Raw genomic sequence first — 17734 nt, 5'->3', positions numbered from 1 at the left:
AGCAAAGCCATCTCTTATGTAGGATATCCAGTCTTAGAGGCTCTTCACTTAGGACAGCAGAAATTCCCCTCAATAGATTCCCCACTTGCCACACAACATATTACACACCTTCTCCACATGCAGGGCCAGCTTCACTCCATTGTGAAGCCAAGAAAGTGCCACAATGGGGTCTCCCTCCACCACACTGCCCACAGAGTTCTCCCAGCTATTAGCAAGGTGATCGGTCATGCCCCAGCACTTGATCTGGCCATCAGCATCAGCAGACAGCAACCTGGATCCTGGTGGACAGGACAAAAACATATTACTCACTAACAAAAGCAAAACAAGGAATGTGCAGAAACGAGAAGGCAGCAGAAAAGCAGGCATCACAGGCTCACAGAATTTGAATTCGAGAACAGCAAGCAGAAAAAGCACATCTACTGTTTCGCTTCTCTAACCACATGAATTCATCTCAGCCAGTAATTACACAGGAGCACTTGTCTTGGAAAACCGTATAAGGGAAGGTCACAAGATCCCCGCCTTTACAGGATTCCGTCCACAGGAAAACCTGATACCGGCAGATGACATTGTACTAATGAAACTGACAACCATCAGTAACAAAAGGTTTTGGAAGTGGCAGGCCCTGAGCATCATACATGGGGCATAGCACTGTACTCAAATAGAAGCAACCACCCATCAGCCAATACTCTGTGAAATTATTGTCTCAGACTCTACACTCACATAGGGTAGTGGTCATCTTTCAATAAAAAAGAAAATAACCCTGTTACTTGATGTGGCCAATACGGTCACACATGAGAACTCTGTACACCCATAACCCTTACCCAGGAGTACTCTCAGCGAATACACATTTAGGAGCACTCATTTCAACAATCAGACTAACATAAGCATATCTGAGCTCAGTAAACTCACAAAAGAGCAATAATTTTTGATCCAAAACAGTCTTCCTTCTCAGCCAATACCATAACAAAGGAGGAGCACTTCTCTCAGTCAATACTCACAACTAGAAACACTCATCTTTCATTCAACACATTTTCAAAGCAGCACTTGTCTCATCTAACACACACTTGTCCCTCAGTGAAAATCCCTTGCATAGGATTGGTTATCATTCAGCACATACTTGTGCAGGAGCATTTAGCTCTCAGCCAGTACCATCACACAATATGACTCCGTTGTCAGCCAATACATTATTTCAAGAGCACTAGTATTTTATTCAATGCATTTAAGAAGGAGCATTGGCCGCTCAGCTAACACACACAGTAGGGTAAGAGTCCAGAGCAGTGGCTCAGGGTTATATGTGTGCCCTTGTAGACCCTGCAAACAAGGATGAGACCAGCAACTGGGTGCTTAGCGTCATCTTCAGTTCTGCTGCTGACCACACCACCTCCTTCAACAGCTGTCCCTTGGAACGCTTAACTTGCACCATTCTAAAAACAGTGCACTCTACATGCATCTGTCGCAGATGTAGAATGGCAGGAAGCATGCTAGGAAAGTAACTGTTGAGTAAGATTTGGGGCAGTACCCTTTGGGTGCACTACAACAACCTCGGCCTCCTGGCAATAGGAACCCAACCTTTGGTATAAGTCTGTACAATACAGGTTGGTAGTGTAGCTGAGCAGCCAGGCTTATCTCAAGAGGGGTTAATGTGAGCTTTAGGGTGGTTGCACCGAGATTCACAGTGACAAGTATCCAAATAAACACTTACACTCAAGGTTTCTTGATTAAACAATTATTAATTTATTTGAATAAGCCTTCTTCAGAAGGGGCAATATAATAGTAACACACAAATACACTGCAAAATACACACGCTTCGTTTCTCAAAATCAGCAAGTGGCATACAGACACTTCCTACACCCTCGGTAGACTCAAATAGCTAGGACACTGTGGACATTAATATATCACTGGCACATTTAGAGCAATGCTGAGATGAGTGTTAAAGTAAAGAGATTCCAGAATAAGACAAGAGATCACACAAATATTCTGAAGCAGGTAAGTAGTTTTGAAGCCCCCAATGCAAAGTGCAAAGTAGGTTAACCCTTTCCTGGAAGGAAGGTAAAACGCACATTCAGAGGAGAGAAGAGTCATTCAGGGAGCCAGGCCAACCAATGTCAATTGGGCAAAAGTCTACGTGAGCTGAAGCACTTCTTGCAGGTAAGTAAGTCTTGCACAATGTTTTAGAAGTCTTTGTAGAAAAAGTAGAATCAAAGTAGGTCCACAAGCTGGGAGGCTTGTGAGGTGTAGAAGAAGCAAGCAACTCTACAGGAGCAACCAAGACAAGTCTCAACTGAGAACAAGTAAGGTTACAAGACAAGAGGTAAGTTCTCTTAGACTTTACAGTACCTTTGGTTAGAAGAAATGGTTCCAGCTGGCGTCTGTTCCTGTGTGGCTCTGCAGATAATTTTGTTCCTGGGCCTCAGTCGTGGGGACAAGAGGGAGGACTTCTGGGGACTCCTGCAACACAACGGGACGGTCTGCTACAGCAAAGGGCAAAATTCAATTCAGTGGCACTTCAGAGTTTCAGCTCCTTGCGTCTGACAGCAAATAGCAACACAGCCATTCTCGGACACCACGTCAGACTTTCCTTGCTTCTCGGGTCCAGCACTCTGTTGAGGTGGCTCAGGCTTGGTCAGGCCTGCATCAGGGAAGACCGGAGGATCTTCCTAGCGCTCGGGTCCGACTTAAAAGCGATCCACTCGGTTTGGTGTTCCTCTCCCTAGCACTTTGGTTCCAGCAGCAGCAGAAGTACAGCCAGCTCCGAGAGGATGTCCAAACTAGTTCACTTAAGAGTTGTTTGGTCTCACCAACTCAAGGGGAGAAGTCATCTATGCAGGGCTTCTCTAGTCAAGGTGAATTCGGTGCTTTGATACAGCAGCAGGGCTTCACCGGGCAAACCAACGATCCAGGAGTTGCAGCAGGCGTCTCTTCCAAGTTCTTCTTCGGATTCCTTCGTCCAGTAGTCGACTCTGCCTTCCAAGCCAAAAAACCTTGCTTTTATGCAGGTTTCTCCCATTCCAGCCTAGCTGTCTATCACACAGCAGGGTGGTTGTCCTTGGCTTACAGCCAGCCGGCCAATCACCTTTGGGTGCATTCCTGTAACCAAGGGGATTAAGCACAGGGAGTTTCGGGCACCTCCCTCACTTCCTGCCCCTGCCAGACATACAGGAGCTAGAGGCGGGCTTCACTCATGAATCCCGCCAAAGACAAAACGAACAAAAGGGACCAAACATTGTTTGGCGCGTCAAGTAAATCTCAAGAAGGACCTTTCCAGCAAGAAATGGCGAAAAAAGAAGACCGGGCCATTTTGACAAAATGGGCACCCATGGTGCTTTACTGCAGCTGTGAACGTAGCCCGCGGTAAAGAGTCCCAATGGCAGTTAAAAGTAAACCACTGCCACCAGCCATTAATTGTAGAAAGAATAACAGAAAAATCGTACATGAGAACCTAGACAAAGGGGATACTAAGTAACCACTCCAGCACCCTATGGTAAGATAGTGTGTGCTGGGTCTAGAAAGTTATAATTGCAAGTAAAGTCAATTTCACTTTACTGCTCTTGGAAACATTAGTTTATCCAAGAGAAGGTATTTACACCTTTGGGAAATCGGAAAGACTTCCCTGTGCCACTGCATTGAAGGTGCTATGTGTCACAATGTAAAATGATGATGCCCATGGATTTTGTCAGACTCCAACAACCAAATGAAACACAGAGTTTAAATCATAGTAAAATACATGAGAGAGTGGGACAAAGGTGTCACCCTCTCCAGGTTAAAAATTCAAAAGTCCTAGAGGCCAGCAAAAGTGCTGCGAGTCTCTAAGATAGAGAGGAATTGGCACATTTCTATCTGAGAATTCTCCCCAACAGTAACAACTAAGTTTAACTCCAGGTCCCAACACACCTCCCTCCGCATCGCTTAATGCCATAAGAAAAGAATGGTGGGATTGAAAAAAAAGAGAACACGTTACCTCTTTTTGTATGCTGTTTTATAAAACAATAAAAACGTATTGGCATTGTCACGTGACTTCTTGGTAAAATCGACACACAGTGTTCAAATTCATTCATGTACAGCCTATAGCTATGGACACTGTTGCCATGGAGGCCAGTTTGTGTGTGTATGAGGCAAGCAACATCATTAACACGCCACAGCTAGGTATTACATCACTTGAATGTGGCTGGCTCCAATATCTGGTGCAAGCTACATTGGCTCAATGTTGCTTGCAGAGTCAGTATTATGTCCATGCCTTTATTTATTCATTTCTTTGCTGCATCCCACTTTGAAGAACAGCTGGGGAGGGCAAGCTCTTCGGCTCAATTTCTTCTGAAGGGGGCGATGCAGAGTATCATCTAACATCAAAGCTGTAACATGGGCCCACTCCTTTGGCAGGGGCTGTCAACATCGTTGCCCATATTATCTATGCACCGTGGTAGACACGGCCCACAAACATGCGACAAGTGTCAGCAGTAAAAGGTAAGTTGACTAATGGGTGCTTATCAAATGCCCCACTTCTAAGCACCGCATTTAAACATTGTCCCATAAGACATTCAATATGCACCGCTCTAAGGGCATGAGCCTCATGATCTTTATCCTTGTCTTGAATAGTTCACCAATCTTGTCCCATGCTGAATTTTCATCACAGGCCCCACTCAGTGTGCTCCTCAGAGTACATGTGCCTCCTCAGAGAATGTAAACCTGTCAGAGGGGTGCCTACCTTATATTTTCCTGACCCAGTAACCTAACCTGGTAGCTGTGCGAGCTACAGGAAATGGTAGCGAGGAATCATGGCAAGTCTGCCAAGTAGTTGTCAGACATTTATTTTTAATTAGAGAGCATATCTGCTCTTTGGTAGAGAGATCTTAGGCGGCACTCTTTCATCAGTAATCCTGAAGAAGGGCCCCAGCTTATTATTTTTTTTTATTTAACGATTAGTTTGCAAGCAAACTTTACATTATTTCATTACAGTTAAAACACGAGAAAATGTAATTGTTCAATTCCCATATCATCTTAACTTGGTTTCATTTGCGTGAAAGGAAACAGACGTTGCCATAGTCAGTAGTGCCTACATTGTTCCAGGAAGCCTAAGGCCAGGACAGCCGAGACAGGATCTGGAGAGTATTCGCATGGAAGGTCTGGGTACAGGTCTGAATACACATCTTGTGGGTTTTCCTGGAAGCAAGCGCCTGGGAACGTTTACATTTAGTGGACCCCAATTAGTGGGTGGTCGCCAAATGTTTCAACGGGTATATGGTTTTGGCTAGAGGCTTGGTTTGCCCATAGATTCCAAAAGTCCTACAATATTAGGCAATCTACAACTAATCCTTTTTCCATTGCTGAAACAAGACCCAAGGCACTGAGAGCAACCTGAAACAACCTGTGGAAGCTCTGCTGCATGAAATTCAAAGATTGTACGAAAAGAAAGAGCCGTTGGGATCTGCAGGGTTTCTGCCTTTTTTCTTGACCAGCACAAATTGTGAGTGGCAATGTCTTCCCTTGACCTGATGACAATCAGTTTGATTGAAAGCCTCCTAGACCGCTCTATTGCCAGAAGATGCTTTGGTGCAAGCTCGTCGCTGATCTAAAGATGCACGAGCACTCGATGACTAAGTAACAGGTAGACCCAGCGGCCTACACCTAAAAAAACTCTAAAACTCCATGGACTTCCATGAATCACAAGCCCACCAGATCTACATCATTAGGCTACTGCGTGGCTGTTGTATTAGGTCCCTTACTCTTCGACCGAATGCCCGACACCTCCAACTGGCCATCAGAATTTGCTCTCCACTTAACCTGATTGAGATATTTCTTTGGACAATAGGTTTCATAACTCGTCATCCATTTCAGTAAATGTATGATTCTGTGAATGCACAGCAGGGCATGCATGTGCACATAATTCCATGCATCGGTCAACTCAATCTGAGCCTATGTTGCAGCAGGTAAGACGAGAATCTGGTGCTGTTGTGGGGCATGTTGGGAAAGAAATTCAAGACTGGGGTGCAGATGGAGGAGGCAAGGGAGTGAGCACCTAATGAAGGTGTGGAGGGGGGGCTAGTGTAGGGACCCTTCAACCCCAAAAGAAAAAACAACACAGAAACAAGAAGACCAGTAAGGGGATGATCTTATGAAAATATATATATATATATATATATATATATTTATGGGAAGCGAGCAGAACGTTCCTAAGGAGGCAGGGGGGTGGGTGGGGTTTCAAAAACAATACATTATTTTGCATAAAAGAACATTATTTCAGGTGTATGGAAAGGGCTGGACAGCAAATGCAGGCTGGATTCGACAAGAACATTTAGCATTGGAAAAGTCCTAGAGCAACCTGATCCTGCGGAGCAGTCAACTTGAAGACTAGTATGCAACAAGCAAAAGGGTATTTCATATTTTAAATGCTCATGTCAAACACTATGAAATGGGGATATGCTTTTGGTGACCAGTAGATCCAGTGACCAAATGTGATGCCCATTAGACATACATCCCTGGCGACTGGGCCTGCACTGTCAGCTTCCACACAAATAAGATCAAGCAAAATTATAACAATCCTAGGGAGCTTTTGCATGTTGTTCAGAACGTTCTAAATCCTATTTGTTGGTAGTCCACCGCAACAATTTTCGATGGGACATTAAGTTCCTTCTTTACTTCAAAAATGATGTATATCCAAAAGGACATTGCTAACAGAAATAGCAATATTGAACCACAAATCTAGGTGCAACCCCTTTGTTGTTTCCAACCGTTACAGTCTCCCCAACTGACATTCTGGCATTGTTGAAAGCGCTACAACCTACACGTTGAACATAAAATGTCCTTCCAGCCTTTCCTTGCTTAATATCAGTCTGAAGCAGCCCTAAGGATAAGGGCTTTATCAGGCACTTTTACTCTCTAAGTTTAGACAAATACTCCCAAAAAATGTAAATAGGAAGTGGAAATACTCCCAAGAAAACTTTAGGAAAGAGACAAATAGGATCTTGTGCGCCCCTGCTTTACCCACACACCCATGTATAGGTTTGGACTAGTAATACACATAGTGCCACAGGAAGAATGTACTATGATTACTGCCTGATCCATAGAGGTAGACATGTTCTTTTAATGTGCATGAATTTACAAAAACATTTCCATGCTCCAGGTAAAACATTTTACTCGCTTAATAATACTCCTATTGGGAATTGCACTTACTTTTTTACTCCATAAAAAATCATTTTACTTCCTACTTTAAAAAATAGGGAGTAGAATACTCACACTTCAAAATCTTATCAGTAGAGCTGCTCTGACAATATAGTTATTTCTATTAACAAATGTATCAATCAATTTCTAACAGAACAAATAGTTCCTAAATCTTTGAAAGTGTCAGCAGTCAACCTAATTCAGAAATCTTCTCTTGATCCCACTGTCCTAAATAACTATTCCCCTCTAGCCATCCTGCCATGGCATGGCTACAGGCAATGGATGGCAGTCAAAGATTTTGAAACAGATTGTCACACATCAGCTCCAACAATTTGTTGAGAGCAACTGTGATGAACTGGATTCTTCTCTGCAGGAGTATAAGGAGGAGTGGGGATGAAAATGCCCACTAAGCCCTCACGCTTCTACAAACCAAGAGCCAACGCAATCAAAAAGGTAAAACTGGAACAGTTAAAGGATACACCTCCTTTGTCTTTTGTGGTAAAGCGGGCTGAAAGGAGATTATGCTCTTAAGAGGGGTGTGAATGTAATCCAGTAGTGACACAAACAACACGGGAATGTCCAATAAAAGTTCAATAAAAATATGTATACTTTAATCAAACTCACCATCTGCAAAAGAACGATCTAGAAAACACTGTACAAAACCCACCCTGTGGAAATACAGGGAAAATGCACTGAAAAAGTAGCACTCTCGAGCGTAAATACAGGGGTGATAGGCAAATTAGCAACCACAAAAGGATGTGTCTTTCAGTTAAATTTGAAGTAGTAACTTAACCAGTCTCTAGGGTCTAAGTAGACCAAGGGGCCTGTTGTGGTCAACAGTACCTGTTTCGGTTAATTGGTGGGTTGGCAGTGTCGCACCCAGTTTCGAACGTTGATGTGAGCAGATCGGCCTCAGTTCGGGTATGGTGGATCGGGTGGGCCCAACCTGCAAGCGCTTTATAATTAACTTGTGGCACAACGGTGCTTTATAACTAATTCATAGCGCAACGGCGCCTTATAATTAACTCATGGCACAACGGTGCTTTATAACTGATTCATAGCGCAACGGCGCTGTCTCTTCAACGTATAAACCGTACCGTTTGCTGCTTGGGCCACACTGTACGGGTCTTCTCCCAAACGTGCGGCGCTGTTCCTCCCTCTCTCCTCTCTCATAAACAACAGCGTTATTTCACAGGGTTATGAGCGTCGTCTCCAGGATTCAGCGGCGGTTCTACTCGCTTTTACCCCGTCATCGGCGATAACAATCGCCTCATTAGCTTCTCAGGTTTCCGTTACCTTTTAGGCAGTCTATAAACAGAGCCGCTTCAGAGATCAGCGATGGCTTCATTCACTGCCGTTTCGGGACGGCTTCATTCACTGCCGTTTTGGGACGACAACGTTCGTCAGCGTTTCCTCTCCCTTCCTCCACTTCGACACCAGCCCACGATCAGCTGTGGGGGATCAACTGTTCATCCCTCATTTTCTCCTTCAGTACGCCCCCAGCTAAAAACGTGGGGCTCGACCTCCTCCTGCTCGTAGCTTGTTTCCTAGGATACCAAATACGGTCTTGATTAGAGGAAAGTCCATAAAGGGATCACTTCCTGGTTCTGTATCCAGGCTTTAATAGTGCTCTACTGTACATAGACCAAATGTAGAAACAAAGATGAAGGATCACATTGTCACACTGCCCTAACAAAGAGATCAAATATGAGGCATGGCATTCAGGATCCTGTCCTGTCATTTGGCAGGCTCTACTCATCTGGCTCGGATATACATGCCCTTCCACAGCTGTGTTTGGCTCACAGGAGCCGACAAGTGTGAAATAAAATTGGATGTGGGGGCAACAAGCATATGTAGTGTCATGCACTATGCCTTAACTCAGGCATAGCTTCATTCTTAGAGTTTAGCCTGACACCATCATGGGGTACTTATAATCATCACCGATTTGGTACATTGGGATACATATTAAATACAGCCCCTGCGCTGCAGAGACTTGACTGTCACTGCAGCTGTCATATGGGCAACTGTGACCTCTGAACGTGCTCTGTGCCACTGGTAGAAAGGCATGACACAAATACACACTATGCTTTTTGGCACAGAGTTTATGAAAGGGGAATCTGATCAGCAAATTACCCTTTCAGAGATGGAATTACCTGCATCATTGTATTAATTAATAATAAATGAAAAGCCAGGGCTTTCACACCCTTGCGAGATAGCAATTCCTTACAGAAACAATATCCTACATCCTTCTCAAACAGGATTTCAGCACTGCTGAATCGTGGAAAATTGTCCCTTTTCCCCAAGAGGGAGCCCACCCCCCCCCCCACACCAACTGTGAGGCTAAGGAGGTGAGCCGGCTCGCCAATACCCTCCCTAGGGGTAGAGGTAAGTGTTGCCTCACCGGGAGAGACTCCCCCTGTAGGGACAAGAATTTGTGTTTCTGTGAGGAATTCCCGAAAAACAGCCCAACATTACCTCTTCAGGTATAACCTGCAAAGAGTTATATCAAATAAAGAACAAGTATGTGCTATTGTCTGCAAGGAATTGCTACTACCTCTTTAAATGGAAAACTCCATTTAACTAAGACAAGAAGGGTGGAGCGAGCAGCAGACAGGCCACAGCAGCAGAGAGAAGGAGAGACACGGACGTAGGCAGGAAGGCTGACAGCTATGTAATCCCTGAGAGGGAAGGAGACTGTGAAATTGAAAAAAGCAGTTGCAAAACTGCTCTCAAACCGAAGCCCGAGAGCTGGACTCGCAGTATCCTGTAAGTTGGAGAGAGAGAGGATGATATTCCCACATTTCAACTTCTCTATTGGAGGGAACCCCCGAGAAATATTATATATGTTAAAGGAGATGTGAGAAGAGAGGGAAGACACTATCCTACCAATCTCTCAAGATGCCCAGAAGCTACAATCTCATAAGGCAGCTGTAAGAGAAATTGTGCGGGAACATCTGGGACAAGCCCAAGAACATCAACAGGCTAAGTATAATAAACAGGCTGTACACCGTAACTTCTCAGTCGGACAATCAGTACTGGGAACGTTAGCCACTTCGGAAAATTAGATCTTCTCCAAATGGTTTGGACCCTATACAATACTAGAGAGAAAAGGCCTTCCTAAGCTATCTTGTATCGCAACCAGACTGGAGACAGAAGACCCAGGTGTATCACATTCACATACTCAAGCAGGGAGAGTAGATCAGCGTAAGGACACCACTGTTACTATGGCTGCTCTCCTGATAGACGGAGAAAGAAAGTACCTTAGTTTCCCATTACCTGTCGATCTCCCAACAGGCAGACATTAAGGATTTACTAATTCCATTCCTTGAGTTATTTGTAGAACAACCAGGTGGAGTCAGTGATTTTCTTCATTGCATTAGTACACCACCGGGGAAAGTCATTAATCGGAAACCCTACATAATCCCTGTAGGTAGGAAAACAATCAAAAAGGAGGTAGAGGAAATGCTCAGGACCGATATTATTGAACCCTCCGAAAGTACCTGGTCCTCCGCCATTGTTTAGATCACAGAGCCAGATCAATCATGGCGTTTTTTTGCATTGATTTCAGGAAGCTCATCTCTATATCTATATTTGATAACCATTGTCAAGAATCAACGATCTGATAGAAAAGCTGGGCTCAGCTAAGTACATAAGAACTATAGATCTAACCATGGCTATTGGCAGGTCCTGTTGAATACATCAGACCGAGAGAAAACTGCCTTCTAAACACCATGTTGGGCAAGATTGTATGCAGTACCCTTGGGGTGTACTACAACAACCCTGACCTCCTGGCAATAGGAACCCAACCTTTGGTATACGTCTGTACTACACAGGTTGGTAGCGTGATTGAGCTGCCAGGCTTAGCTCAAGAGGGGTCAATGTGAGCTGCAGGGGAGTTAAACAGAGATTCACAGTGACAAGTATTGAAATAAACTCTTATACACAAAGTTTCTTGATTAAACAATTATTAATTTATTTAACAGTCAGTTAGAGTAAGCCTTCTTCAAAAGGGGAAATATAATAGTAACGCACAAATACACTCCAAAATACACACTCTTAATATTTCTAAATCAGTAAGTACCATTTTGGGATGGCACACAGACACTTCATACACCCTCAGGTGACTTCAGTAACTAGGACACTGTGGAAATGAATATACCACTGTTTATTCAGAATCAGATTAAGGAGTATGTCAAAGGAAAAAGGTTATTAGAACAAAACAAGAGATCGCACAAATATTCTGAAGCAGGTAAGTACTTTTGGTAACCCCCAATGCAAAGTTAGTTAAGCCCTTCCTGGAAGGAAAACCAAACACAATGACAGAGGGAAGAAGAGTCATTCTGGGAGCCAGGCTAGGCCAAAGTCAATTGACCATAAGTCTAGGTGAGCTGAAACCCTTCTTGTAAGTATGTAAAAATCTTGCACAATGTTTTAGAAGTCTCTGTAGAAAAGAAGAAATCAAAGCAGGGCCACAAGCTGATTATGCTTGTGAAGTAAAGAAGCTGTTAGCAACTCTACAGGGTAACCCAGACAAGTCTTACCAGAAAACAAGTAAGGTTATAACAATAAGTAAGTTCTCTTAGACTGTACAGTACCTTTGGTTAGAAGAAAAGGGCTTTGGCTGGCTTCTGTTCCAGTGCAGCTCTGCAGATCCCGTGTTCCTGGGCCTCAGTCGTGGGGACAAGAGGGAGGACGTCTGAAGGACTCCTGCACTGCAACGGGACGGTCGGCTACAGAAAAGGACCAGTGGCATTTCGCGGTTTTAGCTCCTCGAAATTGGAGTTTGATCACAGCGGCAGGGCTTCACTGGGCAAACCAACGGTCCAGGAGTTGCAGCAGGCGCCCTCTTAAGAGTTCTTCTTCGGATTCCTTCGTCCAGTGGTCAACTCTGCCTTCCAAGCCAAAAAGCCTTGCCTTTAATATAGGTTTCTACCATTCATTCCAGCCAGCCGGCCAGTCACCTAAGAGTGCATTCCTGTCTCCTAGGAGACTAAGCATAGGGTGTTTCAGGCACCTCCCTCGCTGCCTGGCACCGCCAGACACCATGGAGTCAGAGGCGGGCTTCACTCGTGAATTCCGCCAAAGACAAAACGAACAAAAGCACCAAACCTGGTTTGGCGCGCGGAGTAAATCTCAAGAAGGACCTTTCCAAAAAGAAATGGCAAAAAAAGAAGACAAGGCCATTTTGACAAAAATGGCACCCTGGGGTGCTTTACTGCAGCTGCGACTGCAGCCCACAGTAAATACACACCTCAGGAGTTACAAGTAAAGCACTGCCACCAGCCATTCATCGAGGAAAGGGTAACATAAAAATGCTACATGAAAAGCTAGACAAAGGGGATACTATGAAACCCCACCAGAACCCTATTGTAAGATAGTTTGTGCTGGGGCTGAAAGCTACAATGTAAGTAAAGTCTTAACTGCTCTTGGAAACAGTAGTTTATCCAAGAGAAGGTAGTTACACCTTGGGGAAATCTGAAAGACTTCCCTGTGTCAATGCACTGAAGGTGTGTGTGGCACAATGTAAAAGACGATGCCTATGGAGTTTGTCAGACTCCACAATCAAAAGAAACACAGAGTTCAAATCACATTAAAAAATACATGAGAGAGTGGGGAAAAAAGGGTCTCACTCTCTCCAGGTATAACGATCAAAGTCTTAGAGTCCAGCAAAAGAGCTGGGGTTCTCTAATGTAGAGAGGAATTAGCATCTTTCTGAGAATTCTCCCTAACACACCACAAGGCCAGTTTCAGTTTAAGGTTTTTCTTTTTGGTCTTCATGTTGCATCCACCACGTTCAAACGCCTTATGGACAAAATGTTAAAACCCTATTCATCCTTTCGTGGAGCGTCCCTTTACGATATTGTCACGCATAGTAATAGTTGAACCGAGCATGTACATCATCTATATGAAGTTACCTGTGCCCTAAGGAGATTTGGTCTGATGGCAAACTCCTGTGGGGTAAGGAAGGTCAAGCAGGTTTTGATGGGCTGAAAACTATCCTCTGTAACAAACCAATTTAAAAGATGCCCGACTTCAATAGAGAATTTATATTACAAACTCACGCTTTGAAAAGAGAACTGAGCGCAGTACTCTCACAAGAGCACGACGGCATCGAACATCCAGTACTGTATGCTGGCAGGAAGCTTTTTTTCCAGGGAACAATCTTATGCAACTGTTGAACTGGAAGCTTTGGCCATCAAATGGGCCATCACCTACATAAGAGCCTATTTGACTGGCAGAAAATGTAGACTAGTTACTGACCATTCTCCCTTAACATGGATTAGCATAAGGGAAGACACCAATGCCAGAATGATGCAGAAGTTATTGAATTTACAACCTTTTTGTTTCATAGTTGAACACCGAAAGGGGACAAGAACAACGGAATGTGGACTTCTGAAGATGCTTTCCAAACAATGGAGAAGGGGAAGCCCCAGAAATAAGGGGAAAGGCATGTGACTAATTGTGGGAATTAGTTCCTTCTCCCCAAGGGGGAGCCCCCGCTGTGAGGATAGGGAGGGGAGCCCACTCAGCAACATGGTCCCTAGGAGTAGATACAAGCAGGACCTCACCAGGAGTGACTCCTCCTTTGGGGACAAGGACTCCCGTTCCGGTGAGGAACTCGCTAAAGAACAGTACCTCTTTAGGTATAACCTGCCAAGATTAATGAAGAAAGAACTAGTATGTGTTATTGTCTGCAACAAACTGAATATCCCTTTAAATGGAAATCTCAATTTTACTGAGACAAGGAGGATAGAGTGAGGAGGCCACAGCAGGCAGAGAAGGAGAGAGACACTGATGCACGCTGTGAGAGGCCCATGGCTACATAATCCTCGAGAGGGTAAGAGATTGTGAAATCGGAAAAGGCCATGAGTTGCAAATCTGCTTGCAGACTGAAATCCGAGTGCTGGATGCACAGCGTCCTGTAAATTGAAGAGAAGAGCTTGTGGTGAACCAGCGGTCCCAGCAACTATGCTAAAACCACTTCGAGGTTGGAACCGCATATAGTCCTGGGAATCTGAAACATCGGATGGCCATCATAGAGGAAGATACAGAGTACAAAATATTGACGGGATAAAGGAAGCCAGACAGGTGGAGTAAACCAATCCTGAACGGAGAAAAACCACAGTGACCTTATCCCTGAGAGTATCAGGTAATGGGGAAATTGGGAGACCTGGGAGGACGAATGAGAATCGTTATGAACTACTTATACTCATCCCAGTCAGGATAACAAAACTATAGCAATTGAAGCAAGAGGAGAAAGAATCGATATAGGACTATTCATACTTGTCACATTATAGATAAGAGGATAACCCTTAAAGCAAGAGAAATGGATGAGTATCATTATAGGAATACTCATACTCATTCCAGTCAAATCCAAGAAAGCATAATCAAGAAAAAAATGAAAGATATAAGAGAAAAGCCTGAAAAGAACGACGTACTGATACATATGTCCAAAGACAGATTCAATAGAAGGAACCAAGGTTGTGAAAGGGAAGAGAGTCTCAAGAGAGAGAATCGCAAAACTCGGATATGGATATCTTGGAAAAAGGAAAGAATAACTCTTTGTAATAAAAGTACAGAAGAAAGGAACATACCAATGGAAACTATTAACAAGGGAGACAAGATCAATCTAAGGTCAAAAGGACCTCCTTATCAGAAGGATAGAAAAGTGTTAAAACAACTGTACGAAAAAGAGGCTATTTGAAAATCAGCTATTGAGCAGAGGTTTACTAGAAAGAAAAACCCAGGAGAAGGGAGTCATTCTCCTGTCTTTAATTGTTAAAATAGTGGTAGGGTCAGTTACGCTTAGCTTGGACAGTGGACAGATTCTTTTAAGATATTCACTGACGACTGAAGAGCACCCTAGCTCTTTGTTTAGGTAGGAAATACCACATAGATGTACTGAGAGATAGGCATTAACCCTTCCTTTAATAAATACACACTTGAAATGTTTTAAAAGAGTCCCCATCCTTCTTCTGACCCGCCACAACAACCCAAATCTGGATTTCGTCCCCCCCATCATGGGACAGAGACAGCTCGATTGTCCAGCTGGGATGATCATACGTTGCTGAGAAGGGATGTGCCACTTTTAGTGATACTTGATACGTCAGCAGCTTTCACAATGTTGGATAATCAAGTTCCCTTATTTCCCTTCATAACCACAGCAAACATTTCAAATAATGCACTTCAATACTTCCTGTCATGGCCAGAGACTCAGGACAATTATCTATCCGCTTCTACCTTGGTGGGATGTGGATTCTCTCCTGTCCCTACTGTTGTTTAAAGGTGCAAAGAGGTGTTTGCTGTAGCTGGACATTCTCTCTTGGAGCACTTTTGTTTCTTTTTCTTTTCTCCTCCTTCCCACTACGAAGTGTGCACAACCTGCTGCAGAAACAACTTGGGAGCAGGCTTTTAAAAGCACCTCCCTCCGCGAAGCGAAGCAGTGCAAAGGGGTGTTTGCTGGTGATGGACATACTCTCTTGGAGCGTGAGTTTCTTTTTGTTTCTTCTCCTTTCCACTACGAAGTGTGGTCAACCTGCTGCAGAAACAACTTGGGAGCAGGCTTTTAAAAGCACCTCCCTCCCATTATATGGCTTCAGTTGAGTCACTGAATGTCATCTCTTGCTTAGAGATAGATCCCATCTTTCCTCCAAGGCTCGAACCAACTATCTAATTTAGAAAGGAATGTAGCTTGAAGGAAGGATTTATCTCCAGGTAGGAAAACGTGTAGTGTTCTTTTTGGTTGCTTTCCCGGTTTTCCTATTTGGTTCTAGTTACGCTACCTGAGAGGAATCAATGTAAAAGTTATCATAGCTGAAAATACCAGGACTTAACTTCCAAAAACCCTTACTGAATGTGAAAATAAATCCAGGTCGATTAGTGACAGGTTGGTGTGGTCAGTGGGCGTTTTCAGTCCCAACACTATCCTAACTCTTATCTTGTTACTGGGTCCTTTTGTAAGAATAAAGAACCCTCTTATCTTGTTACTGGGTCCTTTTGTAAGAATAAAGAACCCTCTTATCTTGTTACTGGGTCCTTTTGTAAGAATAAAGAACCCTCTTATCTTGTTACTGGGTCCTTTTGTAAGAATAAAGAACCCACGGTGGTTAGATCAAATAGTCACTTCAAGGTCACTGAAGATTACGAGCTGCTCTTTCACCAGGCTCCAGTAGTCTCTGGGAGTTCTCAAGATGTAACCTGTTCCTTCTACGTTGGTTGTACGGGGAAGGAAGGATACTGGACTCAGTAGTTGAAAACTAAGCTCTTGATGGGTTTGAGGGCTTGGGGTGGCCTTTATCCTGGAGTGCTTTTAGATGTCATCGTTTTAGGAGGTCCCCTAATGGAAGCAAACATTTTTTGGGGCAGGCTCTAGTTCGGGCATGGAAGGTCCCACTTCTGACACGACCTTTGGTAAGTCAGAATCAGGATATGTATATTGTGTCATTTTGGAAAACCCTATCTGTCCTTATCGGTTCTTGGACCTATCCTTAGAGAAAATAAATAAGCCAAAGGGTGCTTGTCAGAGTGTCCTACGACATAACCTCAGTCCGTCCAGAAAAACTTGTCTTTCCTGATCTCTGTTCCTACTACTAAAACAGAACTGAAAGTAACATAAGCAAAGTTTGGGCCTTTTGCCCCGTGAGTGGTCGATTTCTGGCTCAGTGATATGTCTGTTTCACAAGAGTGCGTTCCTTGACCCCATTGTGCAGTTCTCCCCTGGACATCCTTCAGGCCCCTTTGGGAGGCCATCCCCACAGTTTGAAGACCACTTCCCTACGATGATTCGAACCTGGGTCCTCCCACAGGTCCTATTGTGCTGCAAACATTCTGGACTTGTGCTGGCTCTGCCAAAGGAAAAAGCTACGGCCTTTCCTACGAGGCCCTGCAGCGCCTCTCTGCCAGCATCTCTTCATTTCCACACTGAAGCGCTGAACACGTCACCGTCCCACTTTCTGGCACTCCAGCATGGGCACACTGGGGGTGGATGCCCAGAGGTCCCTCTAGGTGGCTTGAGCGGCACCATTGCTGCTGCCACCTTCCCTGGTGTCCCGCTCCGCTAGGCAGTCATTAGTACATCTATTTTTGGGGGGTGGAGGAGGTTGCAGCACCACGCGTCACCACATACCCCAGAGTAAATTATAGAGTTCCAGAATAAGTTCAAAGTTCTATTGGAATGAATGGGATAAATTAAAGGGTCATTTGCTTACTCGATGATTGGTAAGTCTGATCTACCCCACAGGTGTGGATGCTGCAATGATCCTACAGGGAAGGCCACGGGAGACCTCCCCTCCCAGGAATCTCTACCATGGATCAGGGGGACATCTGGCGAATATCATGAATAAACCGCTCACCACAGGACTCACAGGTAGGTACTCACATCAACAGTTTCAGCAGAAGCGGCTACAGCAACAAAAAACGACTTGGTGAGTAAACAGCCCTTTAACACGGGTACGTTTTTAGGATTTGGTTCTCCAGGACTTGCACCCAAAGGCAAAGAGGATCCCAACAAACAAGTTAAGGAACAAAAGCTCTTCCCGGGACCTTCAAGCCAGAAGTGAAAAGTCCAGCGAGGAGGACT

At 44.3% G+C, this 17734-nt stretch overlaps 1 protein-coding gene across 1 annotated transcript in view; it reads right to left on the bottom strand.

The window, feature by feature from the left end:
* The window catches only part of MED16 (mediator complex subunit 16), an 820510-nt gene that overhangs the window by 722284 nt on the left and 80492 nt on the right, over positions 1–17734 (bottom strand). Inside the window, exon 4 of the mRNA XM_069647616.1 lies at positions 109–278. Coding sequence (XP_069503717.1) covers positions 109–278 — 170 coding nt within the window. The remainder of the gene's footprint in view (positions 1–108; positions 279–17734) is intronic.

This window comes from Ambystoma mexicanum, chromosome 1p, assembly GCF_040938575.1.
Source record: "Ambystoma mexicanum isolate Mex_15411 chromosome 1p, UKY_AmexF1_1, whole genome shotgun sequence".
Classification (NCBI taxonomy): domain Eukaryota; kingdom Metazoa; phylum Chordata; class Amphibia; order Caudata; family Ambystomatidae; genus Ambystoma; species Ambystoma mexicanum.
Note: the sequence above shows the minus strand (reverse complement) of the source record. Positions and strands in the feature narration are given on the sequence as shown.